The sequence below is a fragment of the Festucalex cinctus genome, chromosome 4 (assembly GCF_051991245.1).
Source record: "Festucalex cinctus isolate MCC-2025b chromosome 4, RoL_Fcin_1.0, whole genome shotgun sequence".
Taxonomy (NCBI): Eukaryota; Metazoa; Chordata; class Actinopteri; order Syngnathiformes; family Syngnathidae; genus Festucalex; species Festucalex cinctus.
In genome coordinates this window covers 28,355,620-28,376,735 of record NC_135414.1, presented here as the reverse complement: position 1 = coordinate 28,376,735, position 21,116 = coordinate 28,355,620, and the positions used below count along the sequence as shown (strand labels likewise).

The 21,116-nt window shown below is 41.1% G+C and overlaps 4 protein-coding genes across 5 annotated transcripts in view; 2 read left to right on the top strand and 2 right to left on the bottom strand.

The window, feature by feature from the left end:
• Window positions 1–46: 46 nt before the first annotated feature.
• Window positions 47–3,491, bottom strand: cox4i1 (cytochrome c oxidase subunit 4I1). Of its 2 annotated transcripts, none has more exons than XM_077520077.1 (5): window positions 3,473–3,491; window positions 2,203–2,279; window positions 678–842; window positions 454–585; window positions 47–335 (listed from the first exon to the last, which is right to left on the bottom strand). In XM_077520077.1, the coding sequence occupies exons 2-5, from the start codon at window positions 2,276–2,278 to the stop codon at window positions 199–201; spliced, it is 510 nt and encodes a 169-aa protein (XP_077376203.1). In that variant the 5' UTR covers window position 2,279; window positions 3,473–3,491; the 3' UTR covers window positions 47–198. The 2 variants fall into 2 exon arrangements, with proteins under 2 accessions (XP_077376203.1, XP_077376202.1); XM_077520076.1 differs by lacking the exon at window positions 3,473–3,491 and adding an exon at window positions 3,025–3,114.
• On the top strand, window positions 2,087–7,014 carry emc8 (ER membrane protein complex subunit 8). Its single transcript, XM_077520073.1, has 5 exons — window positions 2,087–3,655; window positions 4,370–4,446; window positions 4,549–4,618; window positions 5,063–5,157; window positions 5,235–7,014. Exons 1-5 carry the CDS (start codon window positions 3,443–3,445, stop codon window positions 5,392–5,394), a joined length of 615 nt encoding a protein of 204 aa, XP_077376199.1. The 5' UTR covers window positions 2,087–3,442; the 3' UTR covers window positions 5,395–7,014.
• A 258-nt stretch (window positions 7,015–7,272) lies between these two features.
• gins2 (GINS complex subunit 2) lies at window positions 7,273–10,997 on the top strand. The gene is made up of 5 exons (XM_077520074.1): window positions 7,273–7,676; window positions 7,747–7,861; window positions 8,220–8,319; window positions 8,431–8,557; window positions 8,741–10,997. Exons 1-5 carry the CDS (start codon window positions 7,587–7,589, stop codon window positions 8,867–8,869), a joined length of 561 nt encoding a protein of 186 aa, XP_077376200.1. The 5' UTR covers window positions 7,273–7,586; the 3' UTR covers window positions 8,870–10,997.
• Window positions 9,091–21,116, bottom strand: part of gse1b (Gse1 coiled-coil protein b) — a 184,878-nt gene continuing 172,852 nt past the window's right edge. The window contains exons 10-17 of the mRNA XM_077520065.1: window positions 17,103–17,728; window positions 16,373–16,485; window positions 16,035–16,302; window positions 15,405–15,518; window positions 14,159–14,539; window positions 12,865–13,203; window positions 12,462–12,565; window positions 9,091–11,781 (exon numbers count right to left, since the gene is read on the bottom strand). Of these exons, the coding sequence (XP_077376191.1) occupies window positions 11,641–11,781; window positions 12,462–12,565; window positions 12,865–13,203; window positions 14,159–14,539; window positions 15,405–15,518; window positions 16,035–16,302; window positions 16,373–16,485; window positions 17,103–17,728 (2,086 nt within the window). The 3' untranslated portion in view covers window positions 9,091–11,640. The remainder of the gene's footprint in view (window positions 11,782–12,461; window positions 12,566–12,864; window positions 13,204–14,158; window positions 14,540–15,404; window positions 15,519–16,034; window positions 16,303–16,372; window positions 16,486–17,102; window positions 17,729–21,116) is intronic.

Below are 21,116 nucleotides of genomic sequence, written 5' to 3'. Positions count from 1 at the left end.
TCAATTCCCTATTTTTTTCTCAGACATTTTCAAACAAAAACATGGATTCACATTTTTATATTTATTTTATTTTTGTAATTTACAATGAACGTAAGAGGAAGTGGTTGTCCACAAAGTGGATGGCTGATCAATACAGTAATGCAGGCATTATTGGATCTTTCCATTGGTCTGCTTTTATTTTCAACAGCGTCCACTTGTTTACTTCTTCCACTCGTTTTTTTCGTAGTCCCACATTGATGCCAAACCTTGGACAGGGTTCATTCTCATGTCCAGAATCCTCTGCAACTCTTTCTCCTTGTACTCACGCTCCATTGTGTAAGGAACTGGTCCATACACTGGAAAGACCCAAGAAGCAACTTCTAAATAACAGTGTAGTTTAATTTGGATTTTTTAACCCAATGAATCAGAAAAAGAAAATATTTAAGTTCTAGTGAGAAAGTTGACCAAACTTACCATACTTCCTCTGCCAGGCCACAAGAAAACCAGTGAGGCCCACAAAGATAAACACCCCACCAACCACAGTCTTCCACTCAGATGTTCCCTGGTTCATCTCAGCAAAGCTCTGATTGAAGCTGATGCGATACACTGAACGGGGAGGATTGAACGAAAAGTTAATATTGCATTAAGGCGTTACTGTTTGCCTTTGTGTCTCGAGAAATCGTGAAACAAAATCTTACATGCAATCTTCTCCTCGTTGGAGAGTGCGGCCCATGAGCCTTTCTCCTTCTCTTTCAGCGACCGCTGCTCTGTACTCAGTTCCTGCACATATTTGATATCAGGAAGGGGGTCCGCCCGCGAGTCGTGGTAGGCGGGGAGAGAGAAGGTGTCCGCTTTAACGACACCTGCCAGAAGCAACACAGACTTATTAAGATGATGGTGTTTTCATAAATGGGCCGTTTAAAAAAACAAAAACCACCTCACGGTTGGTCTCTTTGCCAAAGTAGGCATCTATTTGACTTGCAATATTTTTTTTCCCCAGTGTACATTTAAAAAAAAAAAGTGATTAAGGCACAAGTGTTTATTGGAGACTGTGCATCTATTTGATCCAAAACAGTGTACTTTATAGGTCACAAAGATACTCTCTTCTAGCTATAACACTAGCCTAATACCAAACTGCCTACCATATTAAAGTTCTTGTCACAATACCAATTAATAGTACCAACATATTTACGAAAATTATTGTGTTTTTTTTTTCTTTGTGAAGAATCTCAGTCATCCAGCTTGTGGTAATCAGCAAAGGTTGAACAAACCAGTAGTTCTCAACCCTGGTCCTCGACTACCCGTATAAAACCTGTTTTCTATTTACAGCGCTTTTCCACTGGACCGGTTCCGCACCAAAGCGGCAGTTTTTGTCAAGTTTTGGGGCTGAGCGGTTACAACAGAACCGCTTTTTAGAACCATCTCGGAGGTGGTTCTGCAGCGCCGGTCGTCTGGGGCCGAGCAGGGCTGTCATCACTGCCATCTGATTGGCTGACCGACGCAGCAAGCATTTCCTTATTTTATGCAAGCGCCGGTCTCCGCCAAAATCCTAAAAATATAATAAAGTTTTACAACAGCGCTGAACTTCATTTACAATTTAAAAGATACTTTTGGATGGATTTGTAATGATTGTGGTTTAAAAAAAATAAAAAAATAAAATTGCGAGTGCACACACTGCTCGCCTGGTCACGTGTTACCATTCACTTGAATGAGAGCTCGAGCCGCAGTTAAATGAATGAGGCTGAGCTCTCCATTTAGAAATAAGCTTCACAAAACCCGGTCGTGAAATTAAGATGGCAATATTTCATCCATGGTGGTTCCATATGAAATTGTAAATACGGTTTAATGTTTGGCGTACTTGCCACCCGTGAAATGTTGGGGCAGAGCCACGTATATTGCGGGTATGCAAGCTTGGACAGTTCAAATTATCCCGCCGCTCGCCTGTTGTAATGGAAAAGTGGCATATGTCTCCTTCAGCCAACACGCGTTTCCCACTATCAGCAAGCTCTGCATGAAGACCGATACCGATCCTCACGTGTGTTGGCTGAGGGAGACATGGAAACCAGGCTGGATAGGGACACTCGAGGACCGGGGTTGAGAACCACTGGAACAAAGCAACTGGACTCATCTTTGCTGGTCGTATTTGTCACTTTTCTTGTTTTCTGAAAACGTTCAAAAATTACTTTGGCATCTACGCTATTGGCTAACAAATGTGATCATCACCATGACTGCCGCGTAAGCAGACAGATGTAGAAATGGCACGTTTGCCAACAAGACTCAGGGCTCTGGTTGCCAGCATTCTGTGGAATACAAATAAAAAGTACAGTGTTATACAAAATGACAAGGTTTACATGCAAACGTCTAGGGAAGTTGGTGACAAATTGTGTGTAAAGGCCAGACACTTAAAAGCCACCACATTTGGTGCACATCGTAATCAAATTAAATCACGACATGATGATTTATAAAGCACTAACTTAATTGACACTTGCCCTCTCGTGCAAGAAAACACCTCAATGCAATGAAATGTGGTTACAAAACTAAAAAAAAGTAAGCACTATACAAACTTTAAAAAAAGTTTTTCAAAATTTACGTACAATTTCGGGTTATAGTAAAAATAATCAAAGGTTGACTTTTAGCATTTGGTTTGTCGCCGTGATGCCTGCTAACGTTAGCATAGCAGCACACGCAAGGTCAAAGCGACCCGGCTTCATTCAATAACATCCGTCTTGTTATTTATGGGGTTTTACGACGCAGTGTGTGATTCGAAACTCGATTCGCTCGTGGAAATCGTGTTCGCACGAGGCCGTGGAAAGACAAGCGCCGAATGTAATGTCGTTAACGGAATGTATTAGCTGCTACATGCTAACAGCTCGAGTGAGCTTCGATGCCGTTTGACAAAGTCACCCGTGTGCTGCTGCCGAATGCGGCCCAAAGTGGCGACAACCGTAAGAGTAGTGCTTAGACTTTGAAAATGAACAATGATTACGTCTAGAAATGTGAATTTTAATCGGTGAGAATTAAGAAAGATGTTGTTACGGCGCTTACTGTATTTTGCTTGCTGTCGTCCACGGAAATTCTCAAAGGAAGTGCAGTAGACCGGAAGTACTTAGTTGGTCATGAACTACTCTGCCATTTACGACAAATAATGTCATTTTATGTTACAACAATCTGGTTTACGGCCGCACCGGTTCTGAATCACTAGTGTGCTCCGAGGAAGTACGATTTTAACTTTTCTCTTAGCTCATCTGAACTGTCTTATTTTAGACTTCACAATTTCATATGATATGCGACATCTGTCTGTTGCGGCGAGATTTAAATGATACTCTTACTCGTTTGGAAACTTAACCACATGCTGTGCTACTTTTTCCCAACTGGTGTGATATGCGATATAATTAGCTAACTTGTCAGAAGTATTTTTACGTCGTGTGGCACGAGAGCGAGCCCGATCAACTCCTTCACGATCATGCCGATTCAGCTGACAAGTCAGGCTTACTGCAAAATGCTCCTGCACGCCGCCAAGTATCCGCACAGCGCCGTCAACGGGCTGCTGGTTGCCGAAAAAGCCAAGGAGAGAAAGAAAGAGAGTCACCACGATCCCGTCCTGTGTGTGGACTGCGTGCCGCTCTTCCACGGCACTTTGGCTCTTGCTCCCATGCTAGAAGTTGCTTTAACATTGGTGAGTTCTTTTTTTTTTCTGTCACTATTACACCCACTTGCATGTCTGTTTGAGCTCTAACACCAAAGTGCAGAAACTAATTACAAGTATTGATTCAAAAAAAAAAAAAGTGCTGATGCTTCTTGTGCTTATTTGAGCGTCTTAAATAGTGTCAGACAAGACGTTTCGATTTGCAGTACAGTATTTCAAAACAAATGCCAATTCTAATCTTCAAAATGATTAAAAAAAAATGTCGTAACAACAGATACTCGACTTTCCAAGTGCCACCACCACATCATCAAAACGCAGTAAGGCAACACTATAGTTAGTTAATATAAAAGATTAAAAAATATATATATATTCCTAAAAAGTACATATTTCTGTTAACACTGCACTTAACTATAGAAAAAAAAGATGACTTATTGCCTGAATTAAAATGCAAAAGTTAGATTTAAAAAGTTAAAATAAATGTTTATAAACTACATAATTATTAAATAGAAAATTTTCACTATTACTGTATATTTTTGTCCACCTGGAAACAATAAAATGTAGTTGCTGGAGACAGTTGCAATTAACTTTGCAAGAAAGTGACAATGTGTATAGTGATTTTGGAGTCTACTGCTTTAAATGCAGGTCCTCTGACTTTATTTTAATTAAATTCTGTGTAATGGATGAATGGATAGATAATTGGATATTAATGGTATACAGTAATACAGTGTTACTTTGTCCTTGTAGATTGACACTTGGTGCAAAGAAAACAATTATGTCATCGCCGGATACTATCAAGCCAACGAACGCACAAAGGATTCAAGGTAATGAGAACTTCCTGTTTTATTTTTTATTTTTTTTTATTCAATAACCAGTTGAAACACATTATAAAGTACGTCTCTCGTTTGTCATCCTCTCCTTTGCAGACCCAACCAAGTTGCAGAAAAAGTGGCTGCAAGGATTTCTGAATGCTTCAGCGAAGCTGCAATTGTTATGGTAAAAAAATCATTTTGACTTTTTTATTTTTATTTTATTTTTTATTGTGCCACCCCTTTATGTAATAACATTACTTTAGTGGACACTTATTTGCTTTCTCCCGCAGTATTATCATGATGTCACATTTCTAGAGCACCACAACTTTCTCTGCATTCAAGATGTCGTGGTGCATCTGTGCTTGAAAAACAAACCACAAAAAAAAAAAAAACTAATATACAACATTCCTGTTCTTGTCGCCAAATTTTCTCTTCATGGCAGGTTTTGAAAGAGACATGGTTGACAGGATATCTTTTCCTTAGTAAAAATCTTAAAACGTCTTAGGTGATATTAATAATATATTTTTTAATGGTATATCTATTTTTCATATCACAAAGTGAGCATTTGAACAGTGGTGTGTAGACTTTTTTTTTTTTTTCCCTTCCAATCCATTGTGTTTGTTTTCAGGTGGACAGCAGCAGATTAAAAATGAGCTGCCGCGAGCCCATTGTGCTCATTTATGATCATCACGAAAATAAGTGGAAAAGCCGGGATGTCAATCTGTGAGTGTCTGTCGTACGTTCAAATCAAATGCTGGTTTCAAAAATGATAGCGTGACCCCGTTTGCCAACATTTCCAGCGACTCCTTCGAGGACTGGAGCGAAGCGCAGAAGATCACGTCGGCTCTTCTCGAGGGAAGGTCCTACGAGAACTTGATCGACTTTGACAATCACCTGGACGACCTGAGGAACGACTGGACCAACCCGGTGATTAACAAGTCTGTTTTGGACCTGTGCTAAGTCCGTCAGCCGTGCAAAGCTTAAAAAAAAAAAAAGCGCACGGCGGCGGTTGCCATTTCTACTCGGTGGCGCAGGAGCGCACGTTGCTCAACACAGCCCCGGTTCCACTTGAAGTTCTTGGTACTGTCCAGACTTTTGTGGAACGCCGACACCAGATCTCAAGGGCAAGCACCTGATGTGCACTTGGAGCAGGCATTGCAGACATAATGTGGCTCAATGCATTTAAAAAAAAAAAAAGAAAAAAAAGAGAATGCTGTGTCTTTATTCGTAGTTCTAAATGAATTAATTCAACTTGGAAAATATTTGATTGATTTAGTTCTTCTTTACATGTAAATGAAGTAGCCATACTGAGATAAAAAAACAAAACAAAACAAAAAACAGTGGTGCCTTGAGATACAAATTTTATTCGCTTCATGGTGTAAAATACTTGGATCTCAAATCAACTTTTCCCATTGAAATGAATAGAAATGCTTTTAATCCGTTTCAGCCATTTTTTTTAAACAAGTATAGCAATCTAATATGACAGAATTAAATAAATTGTAAAGAATGAAACTGTTTTTGGCACATTTTCTGTTTCAATCCAACGAACATTGTGCTTGTTATGTGCATCTTGGCCATATGGGGGCAGTATAATACAAAGACGAGAGTTTCACAACGGACTCGGTAAACTTTATTAGTCTTTTTTTGTGTGTGCATAGTATAAAGAATATATGAGCTAAGGTTGTTTGTCTACATTTGTTACTCCATTTTTATTCATATATTTGTTGCCTAAAAGTTTATGAAAACACGTTTTGCATTATGATTTAGCATTAAGCTGACATAGTTTAACATGGCTGAGTAATATGGTTTGGTTATATAAAAAGTCAACTCGACTGGTAAGTGTTTTCAAGCAGCTTTTTTGAAGAAATGTTGACTATCTGCCAAACTGCTTCTTGGTGTCACGTAAGCTGAACTGAGTTCACTCACATCACATAATGTTTGTGAGTTAGAGCAAACGAACAAACAAAAAAGGCTGCATCTAAAAAAAAAAAAAAAAAAAAAAAATCCCAAGTAGGTTCTCGTATCTCAAGGCGCTACTGTAAATGATTTGAACTTGGAGATTCTTGTACTACTACTGAGATATGATTAATAGAGTGTTGTTGCTTTGTTTTCACACATCCAAAACATATGTTGTGTTAAAATGACTGTACTGTATTCTTTTGTATAAGCACCAGCAAATAGAGATTGATATTTTTAAGTTATTCGGAACTCCTCTCAAGATATTTTGTTTTGCCTCGTTTATTTGCTTTCTATGTTATTACTGTATATTTACTCAATTGAGTCCTCTTAATTCTTACTCCTAAAAATTAGAATACCGTGTTACTGTATGATTGTAAAAATACAGTGCAACAGATTTTTAATACTTTACGTCAGCAATAGCCTGTAACTTTAGTCACGTGCGATCACAACATTTTTACAGATTATCTTTTAACTGAATGTACTCTTTGTCATACTCATGGTACATGTCCAGCACTGCATTATCATTGGGGTGGAAAAAAATCATGTCAGTTTCAAGGGAATATGAATTAATATTTTGTGTTTTGCTTTGATTTGTGTTGATTAAAATGAAAACGAATGGCATTCATTTTATTTTCAATATTTTGGATCAGATATTTCTCCACGTATGTTGCAAACCGTACTGATCTGAATATATTACTGGATAGCCACTAGCTCGTACACGCCCGTGCAAGCCTTTGAAACCACAGGGCAGACATCGTACTCCTCCCATCTCACAAGCAATCTACTGTAGTATACGTACAGATTAGACATATGCAGCTCGTATGCTTTGGGGGAGGGGGGGGGGTGTTTAACAAATATGTGCTGCTTTGAAGACCCTCTTTTTCTTTTATCGCTCAGTTCCTTAGTAACCTTGGCAAGATAGTGCCATTTGGCCACATCAAAGATGGCGGCGACAACAACGTACAATTGAGCACTCAATGTGACATCTACGTATGGGACCCACCCATTTGAGGACCCATTTAACACGTCACCGGGGAGCTGCCACGTTTAACCAATCACGGCTCTTTTGCTCCTTTCCTGTGTTTTGTTTGCTTTGACTGTCTCGCCTCCAGCCAGCGCGGGAAAGTTGATGCTAGCAATGACAAGCTAACAAAGTTTTCGTATGTCGTTATTTCCAATCCAAGCGGACAACCATGGACCCTTCGGAGGTCGAGTTCCTCGCCGAGAAAGAGCTGGTGAAGATAATTCCTAATTTCAATCTAGACAAGTTATATTTGATCGGGGTGAGTATGTCGGTCGCTACATGCGTCGAGTACCTTCTCGTTAACCAGCAGCGTTTGTTGACGTTTGCAGGGGGACCTGGGGCCTTTTAATCCCGGTTTGCCGTTGGATGTCCCCGTGTGGCTGGCCCTCAACCTGAAACAAAGACAGAAATGTAGAGTCGTTCCTCCTGACTGGATGGATGTTGGTAAGAAAAACAAAAAAAAGGCATTGCAGTGTTTGCCCAACTTTTGTTGAATCCGACCACACGTTTTTCATGAGATTCCTGCATAGTTCAATTTAAAGCTGCTGTTTTGTTGAATGAACATTTCATTATTGAGCCTTTCTCTAGCTAGTTTTACTCGAGTCACCGTTATCAATAGTAAGCTTTTTTCCTTACGTTAACGTTTAGGTGCATACCGCCATCTACTGACCAAGAATGTGTAGCACTCATTTCCCCAACTTTACCATATCTACATCAGTTTCCCCTAAAAAAAAAGTTAAAAAAAAAAGAGCTTACCTGTTGTCACAGTAACTGTATTTATCACTTTCCCGTGACGTTGCAGACAAACTTGAGGAGACGCGAGAGCTTGAGAGGAAAGAGGCCGCCTTCACGCCTGCTCCCAGTCCGTATTACATGGAGCTGACCAAACTGCTGCTCAACCAGTGAGTAGGGAAGCAATCACCAGTATGCTCGTTTTGCGTCATTCTGTATCAATCTCCGAAACACGATTGTTTTTTTTTGTTTTTGTTTTTTTTTGCGTTTGTTGTTCACAGTGCATCTGACAACATCCCCAAAGCTGATGAGATCCGCACACTTGTCAAAGACATCTGGGACACGCGCATCGCGAAACTCCGCCTCTCTGCCGACAGCTTCATCAGTCAGCAGGAAGCTCATGCCAAGGTCAGTTGGCTGTCCAACTCGACACAAAACAACGAGAATTACATATTGTTCGTTCAAACATGCCTTAGCAAAGTCTGTTTAGTTTCATGCTAACAATAAACACGGTGTTATCACTGATAGTTGGACATAAACGGGTGATCTGAAGTCCGTCTTCATGTATGACCAATCCTTCTTCTTGTCCAGCTGGACAACCTGACTCTGATGGAGATCAACACCATCCGAGGATTCCTCCTCGATTCGCTCAAATGCCTGTACAAGCTACGCTCGAATCTGCAGCCGGGATCCAGTAAGGGACAGCTTGCGGATTTTTGAAGGACGCGTGTTGGAATGAAGCAATGTTGGACTTGTTTTTAACCATGAGCATCATTCTCAAGACTTCTATGGATCTTTAAGGACAGTTTACAGGAACAATAAGGAAGGAAGAAAAAAAAAAAAAAAAAAAAAAGACTTCATATTCAAGCATTTATTTGATATCTCAGATTGAATACTATAAGCAAACTTTTGAATTCAACAAAGAAACCAAGGTACATGAATATTTTTGAAATATTTTATTTTCTTTTTTTGTCTGAAATCACAGCCATATATTCATAAATACCTAATTACTACATTCAACAAAGAATATATTACATTACAATGGATTCAAACGAACATTATTATTTTATTTTTTTTTGAAAACAGGATTTCACAGCATGTAGACATCCATCCTCCGCTGAGTAAAATGGCGCTATGGCGTGGCCGTGCGTGGATGGTTGAGGGAGGAGGCGGGGCTTAACGCTGTGTACTGTTCGCAACCCTGTCGCGCTCACCTGACCCCTCAAACAAACAGGCTGCGATGCTCCCGGATTATTATTTTTTTTTAAGTTTGGGGCGGACGTGAAACATTTTTGAAGCTACGGTTTGATTAACAACGGTCCAAAAATAAAACGAGGCACTTATTCATATGCTGATAAATGAGGATGTTGTGCTTCCGTTTGTGATGATTTTTTTTTTTTTTCCTTCCGCACATTTTTGCAGACAATAACAGTGAAATTTGGAATGGGGTTGCAGGTGATTGGTTGCTACAAGTGTAAACAGATCCGTTTTTGTGTCAATGTTGGCAACGGATTGGATTGTTAGAGATGATCCTTGGACATCGCATGAGGGGTAAGATGGGACTTTGTAGGCTTTTTTTAGCTTATTTCCATTTTTTTTTTTTGGCTAAATCATTTGAATTTGAAAAGCATTGTTTGGCACTGGGCCCCTCGTGGTTGTGGATAAAAAAAGGCTTGGACATTTCGCTTGATGCTGTTTGATGTGTGTGAGGAGGAGTCTTCAGGAACCAGCAACATCAGCTGGCCACTTTACTTCATGTCGAACAAAAAACAAAACAAAAAAATCAAGTCAAAGCCAGTCAAGTAACAAAAACTGGTTTGCGTGCACACTCCAGTGGGAGGCAAACATTTTGTTGAGTAAAGCGGAGTAAGCTGAAATGGACTTCGCACTCTGCTGCGGGTAAAAAATAAAATAAAAAAAAATGTGGCAAGGGCAACGCGTGGGCACCACCTGGTGGCGGCTCCAATTTAAATTAATGCTGCATTCGAGGATGGTTGGAAGTCGGATATATCAGGTTTCTTTTTCCCCCCAGTTCCGACCAGAAAACGTTCAAGACGAAAGTAAACAACCAAAATGGCGGATAGTGGTAATTTTTATTTTATTTTATTTTGGTTCTTAAAACTCATTTTGACCTCCAGCAAACTTACCTACTTGCAATTATGCTTTATTTATTTATTATCTTATTTCATACAGTTCAGTAGTTCGCCGTATAATTTCATGCCGGGAGATAGCGGCATACTGTCACGTGCGTTGTGTTCACGTGAAGTTATGTCGAATATTTATGAATGAAAAAAGCTGAATCTAGTTTCATACTCGAGTAAATTGTGTTTTATACCATTCACGGTCTGTGTTTCCAAAAGTGGTCGCCATTGTAGAATGACGTCAATTGTAGTCAGTTGGTGAAGTCGGGGTCCTTTTCTTTTGACCTCTCAGGCCCCTAGTACATTGTAGCATAACCTTTTTTTTTTTTCTCTTTATCTTTCTTTTTCTGTTTTCTGTCTATTTGTATTTGTTGTCTTGAGTGATTGTTTCAATGATTATGTTGAAGTTTTACTTTGTGTTTGCAATAATAATAATAATAATAATAATAATAATAAAAAAAGGGTCCTTTTCTTTCTTTTCTTTTTCCGACTTCGCAAGTGTAATATCCGAGTTCAAGGGGACGTTCCCGTACACACACTTTCCGGTTTGAACTTCCGACCATCCTTGAATGCAGCATAACATCTTGCATTTTCTCGCCCTTTCTTCGACATGTCACAATTCAGCTGTTCTGGCCAGCAGCAGTACAAACACTAAAAAGCAAGGCTGTCTTTTGCAAATCCAAAAAAAAAAAAAAAAAGCATAAACATATTTAAAAAAAAAAATGGCAGGCTTTTTTTTTCCATTTAAAAGAACAATGATTAAAATAATAAAAACTTACAAAAATTCTTTTAAGTCTTCATTATTATATACAATATAAGGCTGAAGCACCTTTTTTTTTTTTAAATTCTCAAATTGTCCTATTTGGAAATAAAACATTTTTTGTTAATATCCCCCCCCCCACCCCACCCCCCCAAAAAAATGTGCATGTCAACATTCTGTCCCCGATTCAAATAAAAGTCTTTGTTGTAACGCAGTACCACCAGGTAGTTCTTCAGAGATTCATTTTTAAGTGCACGTCCAGCTGGAGCGCTCGCGGCTCCTTTGGACTTTCGGAGTGTCTCTTCTCCCTCGTTGGCAGGATTGTCTGTTTGGGTGGCGGTGAAGAAGAAGAAGAGGAAAGAGTGTGTGTGTGTGTGTGTCTGTGTGTGAAGCAGGACTTCATCTTGCCCCGCCCCCTTCGCCCATCTCCTTTGGTGGCTGACGTCGACTGATTTCCCTTCATTGTTCTATCAGCCTGGATTGGGGTCATCTACTATCAAGTCTGAGAGGAGAAATATCTGGGGGAGGAGTGGGGTGGGGGGCATCGGGTGTCTTTTTTGTTTTAAGAAGGGGGCAGAGGAGGGGGGGTGTCACCTGGGAGGGTAGCCCTTGTAATGTCCGCCTCTGGGCCAGTGCGTCTGCGGCAGAGTCAAACACTTCCTGAAGTGCTCCAGCTCCGATTGCAGCTTCTCCCGCTCCACCGCCAGCTTCTGTCTCTGGGACATCAGCTCCTGAATCGGTTGCAACAACATGGAATCGGTGTCAAGGATGGCATTTTCCCCCCATTCGATTCACTTCAGTACAAGACGACGGATTATTTAGGAAACATCAATTCTTCTTAAATGTCAAGGACATTAAAACAAATTAAATAAATAAAAAAACTTCCACAAATATGCAATTCCAAAGTAACTTTGGTGGAAGCAGTAACTGGTCAAGTTAACTATTTAGTTTATAAACCATGAAATATATCAGAGAAAATACATATTCTTTGTAAATTGAGTACAAAAAAAATAAAAATGAAAATCAATTTCCACATTTGACTTGTATCATATTTGATACACAATTGATATTGGGCTAGAAAAGGAGAATCAATTCAATATTGATTATTCAATTGTTTTTAAACCAAGCCCTCGTTTACGCTATAAATGCACAAGATGGTAGCAATTTTGTCATCTCGTCAATTGTGATACTAGTGAGAGACAAGCAGGTATTTTGGAGAGGTGCACATTTTGATCATCTTTATCAAATACAAATAATTGATATTGATCGGTCTGGAAAAAAACTAACAAATGGTATTGCAAGCAGAAAAAGTAGATTTGAAAAGTGCCATCTTAACTCGACAAAAAATTTATTCACCTGCCTGAAACTTGCACCACGAGTTTCATTCTCGGTGTGTGCGCGTGCATCTTACCCCCATAGTATGCGAGAGCTGTTCAGCAGTGAGACTGAGGTTGTAGTTTTGCGCTTCCAGCCGTCGGCACTGGTTCTGCAATACTTGGCGCTCCAGACTTTGTTCTGGGGTGAAACACAAAGAACAAAAACAAAACAAAACAAAACGTGACGACAGTGAACATGAAAAGCCAAGTGGAAGAACAAAGACTGTTAAAAGGAAAAGCTTCATGTTTAAAGGGAATGAAAGGTGAGAGCATAATAGTGGGATAATAAAGACGCGTTATCATCTCGAAACCAGCATAGTCCTAGCAGAGAGATTTACCCCCATCTAGTGGCCAAGATGCGCTACGACTTAAAAAGTCACATGCATTGAAACCAACTGTGTTAAAACTTGATAGAAAAATGACAAATGCATTCTTTACCTTCAACATATTCCTGATAAGCTTCAAATACGGACTCGATCCCTCGCCACTTGGACGCGGGCGCCGCCTCTTCCTCGCCCTCCTCCTCCTCCTCGTCGCCGTCGTCGTCGCGGCCGCCGTCATCGTCCGAGGCCGACGGGTCCTCCCTCGTCCCTGAGGCGTCGCGGTGGAGCGACGCGGAGAAGTGCTGCCCGTTGGGCTGCGGGTGGGCGTGCGCCAGCGCCAGCGCCAGCGGCGACGGCTGCGTGCTGGAGTGCGGCCTGCCGGGGGCGCTCTGGAGCTCGGGAATGTTGTAATGAACGGAGGACTCCTGCAGGGGAGACGATTCCGACAGCCCGCCTGCAAACACAATTTGAGGCTTGAAAAGGGAGCGCAGGGACTGACGGATATGAGACCAATAATTGCCATTATTTCTATCAAGGAAGAATCGAATACTTTGGATAAGATGAACCGGAGAGAATATAATGATGCTTGTCATAAAGTCCCACAGCTGAAGGTGACTTTTCGACATGAAAGTGGTCGTCGGGGATGTGAGCTCGCAGAACTAATAACGGGAAGTCTTTCAAAGAAACCCTCTCTTGTTTCAAATAAACGTTTTTTCACAAATGTTCACTGGATGAGCCAACAAAAAGTCTTTCACAAACGCCGAGTCAGATGATAGAAGCCCCCAGGAAAGATTGGAAAATGTCAATTATTGCATTTCACAATAAGAGTGGAAGAACGAGGACTGTAATGATGCGTTTGATTCATATTTTGGCGGTTATTACTAATATTAACTATGTTTCCACCTCTTTTTCTTCCCAGTAAAATTGACAACCAGATGGATGAGGCTTTATAAGGGAACTCCATATTGAACAAATTTATTTATTATTTTTATTTTTTTTAAGTAATCTAAAAAATAATAATAATAATTAGAGATGGGCAAGCACTAATATCAGGTTCAACTCACCTGTTTTCTCAAGCTGAGCCATGATTGGTCATTACCCGAGCCCTAAGCAACAACTGTGATGTCATCTTCAGTCGACAGAAAGTGACAAATTGGCCCCCGGAATGGATTTTTTATTTTTTTTTAAAGGGTAGATTTTGCTGCTTAACTCATATTCTACAAAAGCAATATTAATCAGAATGCCGTGTTTAGACTAGTAGGGCTTCATAGGACATGTTTTAAATTGTAACGGAAATTTTGGGGTCGACAATTGCAATTTTCAGTTTCAATAATATCTGCGCTAACGTGAACCCAGGACAAAAATATTTTTTTGACTGTAATGAATTTTGGCCACCTTGCAGCACATACCTTTGTGTTTCTGCAGCGCTTTCTGAGTGGACTGCAGCACAGATTCGTGGAACTGATGGGCAAATTCCTCCGGGGTGAAACTGTCCCATGGTTTGGTGCGTCCATTCATGCTGTGGACGCCCTCCTTGGCCTGTAGAGGGAGCGGGGGCCGCAAGCTGTTCAGCAGGCTGGAACTCCTCTTGGAGATTGGCCCCTCGCTCGGCCCCCGGGCCTTGTCCGGGTAGACAGCTGGAGAAGGAGGGTCCTTTGGTCTTAGCGTGTCCCCGAGGGGTTTTGGATTGCCATGAGAGGACGGGGACACCGGGCAATGAGAGGAGGGGCTATGCGGCCGGATAACGTGGTGGTCTTCTGATTCGGAGGTGGGCTGGGAACATGCGGAATCTGGAATAATGCACACATTTTTTTTTTTTTTTGTGTGTGTTAGCATTGGGCCGCTCGATTATGGAAAAAACATTATTTTGGCAACAATTGAAATCACCACTATTCAAACGAGTATTTATTTTTTGGTACAAAACAAGAACATGTTTAAGCTTTAAAAAAAACAAAACAAAACAAAAAAAAACTATAATGATGTAAGGCTCTTTTGGACCAAACAGAATTTATAATAATATTTATTTATTTGTTTATGTTGGCAAAAAACTTGAAGTTGGAGTGCAGCTTGTTGATCATTTGTTTATTGGTACAAAATAAGAAAATGTTTACACATTTAAAAATTAAGATTAAGACCAATAAAAAAAAAAAAAATAGAAACACTATAATCATGTAAATTCCTTTTGGACCAAACAAATTTAATATTTAAAAAACGTGAAGTTGGAGTGCAGCATGTGCACTGACTGCAGTAGGACGATCATTTATCTTTTGGTACAAATCAGGAAAATGTTTAAACATACAAACAAATTAAAATATTAAGAGAAATAAAATTATTTGAAACACTAATTATGCAAGTCCCTTTTGAATGAAACACATTTTATTCAATTAGTTATTTTAAATGTTTAAAAAAAAGGTGCAAACGTCTAAATTTACACAACTCAAAAATTAGCATTAATAATCTTGTTTTTATTTACAATTATGTTGGTTTTGTAATTATGGAGTGTCATAATTGAAATTGTAATTGAATTTTGATTAATTGCACAGCCCTATGTTAGCATGTTGTGTTTTTGTCATGAATATTTCTTACTTTTGTGAATATATATATATATATTTTTATTTTTTTTTCATGACAGAGATTGTGCTTCACACGTCTCACCAGAAAGCCGTGCTGGGGGGCTTTTGCACAGCGGATGCGGGGCATGTCTGATGGTATCCAAGGTTATATTCTTCTCTTTAATTGCTTGAAGCAGCTCCACTGTCCTTTCACTATCTATAAGATGAAAGAAGCAAAAAAAAAGAAGGAAAAAAAAATAATCAAAAAAAGCCTGGCAGCCCGCCAGTCGAATAAAGCACTGGGGGAAACGGTGACTTTCAACTGATCCAGCCCCCTCCCTCCCAAACTGAGGTAAACCTGCAAGTTAAACCCGCTGCTAATGATGGAGGAAAATGGAGGGCGAGAGACGGTGACATCTGGAAGTCAACATGTTAATGAGAGGCGGCTGCATTTGAAGCAGACTTGTGCGCTCGACTGAAGTGAAGCGTCAGCGGGCTGCGGGAGCCCGCTGAGAAACGACTACAACGCCCGGCCGGCTAACGAGCACGAGATGCTTCTGCTTTGCTCGGCTGGAATGAGATGTAACACTGATATGAGTCACTGATGAAGATGTCAGGAGGGCGCGCAAAGGGCGCTTGGGTGGATGCTGCCAAGTTGAACCGATACGCTAACAACGTAAAAGAGAGCGGACGCAAAAGACCGACGCGTGGACAAATATCGGGAGTCTCTTGCCTCTTCTCTGCTGGAGGCTGACGTGGGAAAGTCTGAACATGGTGAGGAAGCGCTTCTTTTCCTCCAGCTCTGGCGCTTGGTCCATCTCCTCGGGGGTGAAGCGCGTGCTGAGTTGCGGCGGCGGAGGGGGCGTGCGTTTGGACTGCGATGCGGCCGGCGAGGGGCTGCGCTCCCTCAGCATCCTCCGCCGCTTTCTTCTCTTCTGCTGCACCAGCTCCTCGCGCCGGCCCACGGTGGTCAGGCTGAACATTCCCAGGAAGTCCAATTTCTGAACACAAAAGAATGTTAAGTCAAAAGGTTCGGGTTTGCATTTTTTTGCGTGTCGGTGGGCGTTTTACCTCCGTGGAGTCGTCAAGTTTGAGCGGGGGCTGCTCTGCCACCCTCCTGAGATGCGCCCTCACCTCCTCCTCGTCACTTTCATCATACGAGTCATCCAGCTCATAGTAGTAACCTGCAGAGAAGGCGCAGGTCAACAAAGTTGATCCTGGTAAGTAGTTTCTAAAAAATAGTATTTACTAGGGGTCAAATTGACTTGTCAAAGTGTCGACTGTACTACTCCATAATGCCAGAGTTTGAAATCAATTAATCACTTAATCACATGTTTTGGCTTTAACACAGACGCGGAAAGCAACGGGTGATATGTCCGTTTCAAGGTATCGGTACTTGCGACGGCTGTTTTACGATCAGGAACTAGAAATGACAAATTCGACGAACAGAAAATTTCCATTAATTTCATTCAATTTTAGGTACAATTCTTTAAAATGATCCGGTATTGCTTTTTTTTCTTTTTTTTTTTTCCTTTTTTAAAACTTTAATTTTATCAAAAGTACCTTTCAAAAGTACTTACTTTTAAAAAGTACGGTCTGAAAAATGTGGTATTGAACATCCCTAATTTAGAGGCTGTTGGCACACAGCGAGTTTAGGACGAAAACAAAATCAATGATGTCATTGAGTACATTGCGTAATGGACACCAATTGGACTCGCATCGTGTTGACTACAAAAATTCTGAGTCCTTCAACCCTTGATACATATCCTGAGTGCGTCATCACAAAGTGTTCTGAGAGTACCTTTCTCCTTGGCTTCCCTCTTCCTCTTCTCCTCCATGTCCAGTTTGCTGACCGGCCGTCGGTGCTGCTGAAGAAGCTCGTCATAGATCAGCATCGTGTCTGGCGCCGTTTCCAGTGAGGTTACCTGTCCGACGCCTGAACCGGACACGCCAACTGCTTGCCCGTGACGACTGTGGCCTTGGAGGCTCTTGAGTCCAGCGCTGCTTTTGATGGCGCCTTCCATTTCATACTGGCTGCTCAGGGACATGGACGCCCGCTGCTGGCTGAAGAAAGAGTGGGTGGATTTCTCCAGATCGGCGAGGAACGTGCTGGGCTCAGGCAGGCCGGGAGGCCCTCGCGGTTGCAGGTACTTCTCCATTGCTCCGTTGTCTCTCCTCCTGGTCCCATCCTCGTACTTGGAGGGGCCGGGCGGTAGACGACTGAGCTCGTAGTGTCCCATCCCTGAGGGATCGTGGGTGCGGCGGGACTCTGAGGGTGTTTCGATAAGCGATGCTGGGTTCCACAGAGTGGTAGGAGGTGGTGGGTGATGTTCGCGTGGGGGCTGGGAGGGCTTGGGGGAGATGAGTGGCGGAGGGGCACCTAAATGGGAATGGAGGTCTCGGCTTGCTGGTTCGTGGCTGTTTGGTCTGTGAACACATAAACGCAACAAGCTTAGGCATTGATTAGAAGTAGGGATGTCAAAATTAGTGCGTTCATTTTGAGTGAATTTAAAGTTCCGTTAATGCCACTATTTTTATTTTTTATTTATTTTTTATTTTTATTTGTTTTATTTGTTTTTTTTAACGCGCGATTATTGACCGCCCCTTACTTGGAAAGCCTGTACTGGGGGAATTCCAGTTGCAATGCAAGACGGCAAAATTTATCAGTAATAAACTTAATAATAATGCTTGTATTAATAATAATAAGTTGTATTTTGCAATTTTCTCTACAATTGTTCCTTTATATGAAAAGATAAATGCAGCTGTCACCATTGTCTTACAAACATAATTATTCCATGTAGTGACAGAAAAATGACCAACATAAATCAATGTTACACTCTTTTTTTTTTTAACAGTACAGTATTTTTAATTAAAAAAATATATAAATTACTGTATCAATGACTACAAAATTGCTACCATATTATTTCTATTAGGTTAACATTTCTCCCCCCCCTTTTATGTTAACATGAGTATGAACAATTAGAAAAAAAAATGTACATTTTATTGTAAATTGAGATATAAATTGAGATAATTTGCAATTAATGGTGAGTTAATTATTGAAGTCATGCGATTAATTTCGAATAAAAAAATGTAATCGACTGACACCTCTAATTAGAAGATGGAAAAAAAAAACATCTTTCTAAAGTTAGAGTGAATGATGTGCATCCAACACATCAGTCGACGCCTTTGCACCGTGCGTCATCAAACACCGACACAGTAGCCCAGAGCACAGAGTGGATATGGCCAAGGTGCAATATGTCCTCCAGATATAAATGGTCATTTCTGATCTAAAGTGCATGCATATATAAAAGTCAAGAAGATATTCTTGGGGGAAGCATTAAAAGAAATGACAGGAAAGGATTACAGGATGACAACTAGGCTTCCATTTTCTGTCTTTTACTAGGAAAGAATTTGCACTAAACGGCAAAGTAAGGAAGGATTTATGTACAGCAGCCTCACATATTCTCGTAGCTCATGCGTTTATAGTAATTGTTATTTTAAAATAAATGTCAGCAATATGCTCCCAACTGTGAAAACTAAAAGTACTCAGGTGCCATTTGCTTTATATTCAGTATAAATTTACAAAAGGCCATTTCAGTGAGTGAGACTCAATGTGCGTTATCTGCAATCTTCTGCCTATAATCTGATTCTGATTAGTGACCCCGCTGTCCTACTAGTTCAGTATTAACCACAATCCAACTTCTTGGTCCGACACACGCGCAAACAACACAGGCACGGAACAAAGCAGAGGAAGTAGGAGGCTTATGCTGTGCAAGGTTGACAGGATTAGTCAAGAATCTGCCTTTGTGTGGCTTAGCCGTCCCCACCCGCTGCCTGTCTGAAACCCTCCCAACCAGAACTCATGAAACAGCAGTTATCAGGACCCCACTTTGCACTCTGCATCATCGCCTAAACATAGCTGTCAGTCTTGCCTCCATGTCGGACACAGAAGCTGGCGAGGACAGAAATAGAGCCAATGTGATTCTTCTGACAGGGTTGATCTTTTTCCAGTTCTGCCTGAAAACAATAACGATTGCAGGCTTCAAAACACTGGCACCACTGTCCCCATCGAGGCCCTAGAAGAATATACTAATCTGTGTAGCAGCTAGCGAAAGCTATTTGATGAATTACTGAATTAATGTACAGAAAAATAATTAATTATTGATGCATTCTATTTTTTTTTTTTAATTGAAAATTGGTTCAAAAGCTAAATGATGTTTTGACCCTCGTGTAAGAGCCTAAAATACATGTTTATTAATATTTGGATCAAATGTGACTTACAGTATTCTCATTCTTATAATAAAAGGTTATTTACATTATTTACAGATTGGGTGTATATTGTAACAGGTGAAACTTTTTGCATAGCTTTCATAATATAGAAGACTACAGTATATGAATAAATTTGTCTTTTATTTTTGCCTCATTCTTAACTTATTGTATCATTGCTTACATTGTATTTGGTAAACTATAAACAAAACGAAGAGAAGCTTCTTGAGGTTTTCTTTCTTTTTTTTTTTTTTTTTTTTTTTTTTTTTTTTTTTTTTTTTTTTTTTTTTTTTTTTTTTTTTTTTTTTTTTTTTTTTTGAAGAGCTCAGAATTGTTCATTCGGTAGTCTTACCGATTCAACGTCTTGTCATCATTGCTCTTTTCCTTTTTTTTTTTTTTTTTTTTTTTTTTTTTTTTTTTTTTTTTTTTTTTGTGTGTGTGTATGTGTGCGTGCGTTTGCGTGCGTGCGTTTGCGTGCGTGCGTGCGTTTGCGTGTGTGCGTTTGCGTGCGTTTGCGTGCGTGCGTGCAAATACGTATAAATTTATACTCATTCATTCACCTAAAACCTTATAAATATCCCATTACCCTTCGCCTTAACCAGGTACTTCAGAATCTTGCCAGAGTCGTGAGATTTAAATGGTCAGGAGACCAGAGAAAAGGTCAGAAAAAAAAGAAATAAAGAGAAAAGAAAGGTAAATCAAAGTGACATCCAGCACCGACCAAACACTTCCTGCCTTCCCCATGATTACAAAATCAAAGTCTTACGCCAACCCCGGAAGCCTCTAAATTCCAGCAAATTTAGCGAGATCTCAAGAGCCCAGAGGAAAAACTAAAGAGAGGAAGGAGGGAAGGATCGATAAGGCAGAGTGAGATCAATAGAAGCCAGTACATCCAATCCATCAAAGTGAAGTCCAGCACCAACAAGACCCCTCCTGCGTGGTTACAAAACCGGAGTCTTATGCCAACCCCAGAAACCTCATACTTCTAATAAATTAAGATCTCAAGTGACCAGAGGAAAAACTAAAGAGAGGAAGGAGGGAAGGATAGATAAAGAAAAGTGAGAACCACAGACACCAGCACCAACTGATTCAAGGGGCTGTGGGAGGGAGAGGGTACTTCTGTTGAGTTTCAGTAGATGCTGGTGCGACGGATCTGGCATGCATAAGGACCACCACCAAAGAGAGAAGCCGTCAACCGCGGTCCAGCAAAGCGAGCACCCCCCCCCCCCCCACCCCCCCCGGAATCCCCAGGCCGCGGCAGCACCAAGGCCACCCCCAAGCCACCCGAGCGGACACCGGTCAGCGAGCCGACCCAGATACCCGGAACACCCCCGCCCCAGCCCCGGCCCACACCCCCGAGCCCAAGGCCGCAGAACGAGGCCCAGCGGGCCCCCACAGCGCCCCACCGGTCCCCAGCCCCCATCCCCCCACGACCCCCCCGCACCCCACCCAAACCCGCCATCCACCACGACCCAGGCCCCACCACCCCCGACCCCCAAACCCCCGAACACACCCCGACCCCCAGCACCCAACCCCCCACCCACCCATA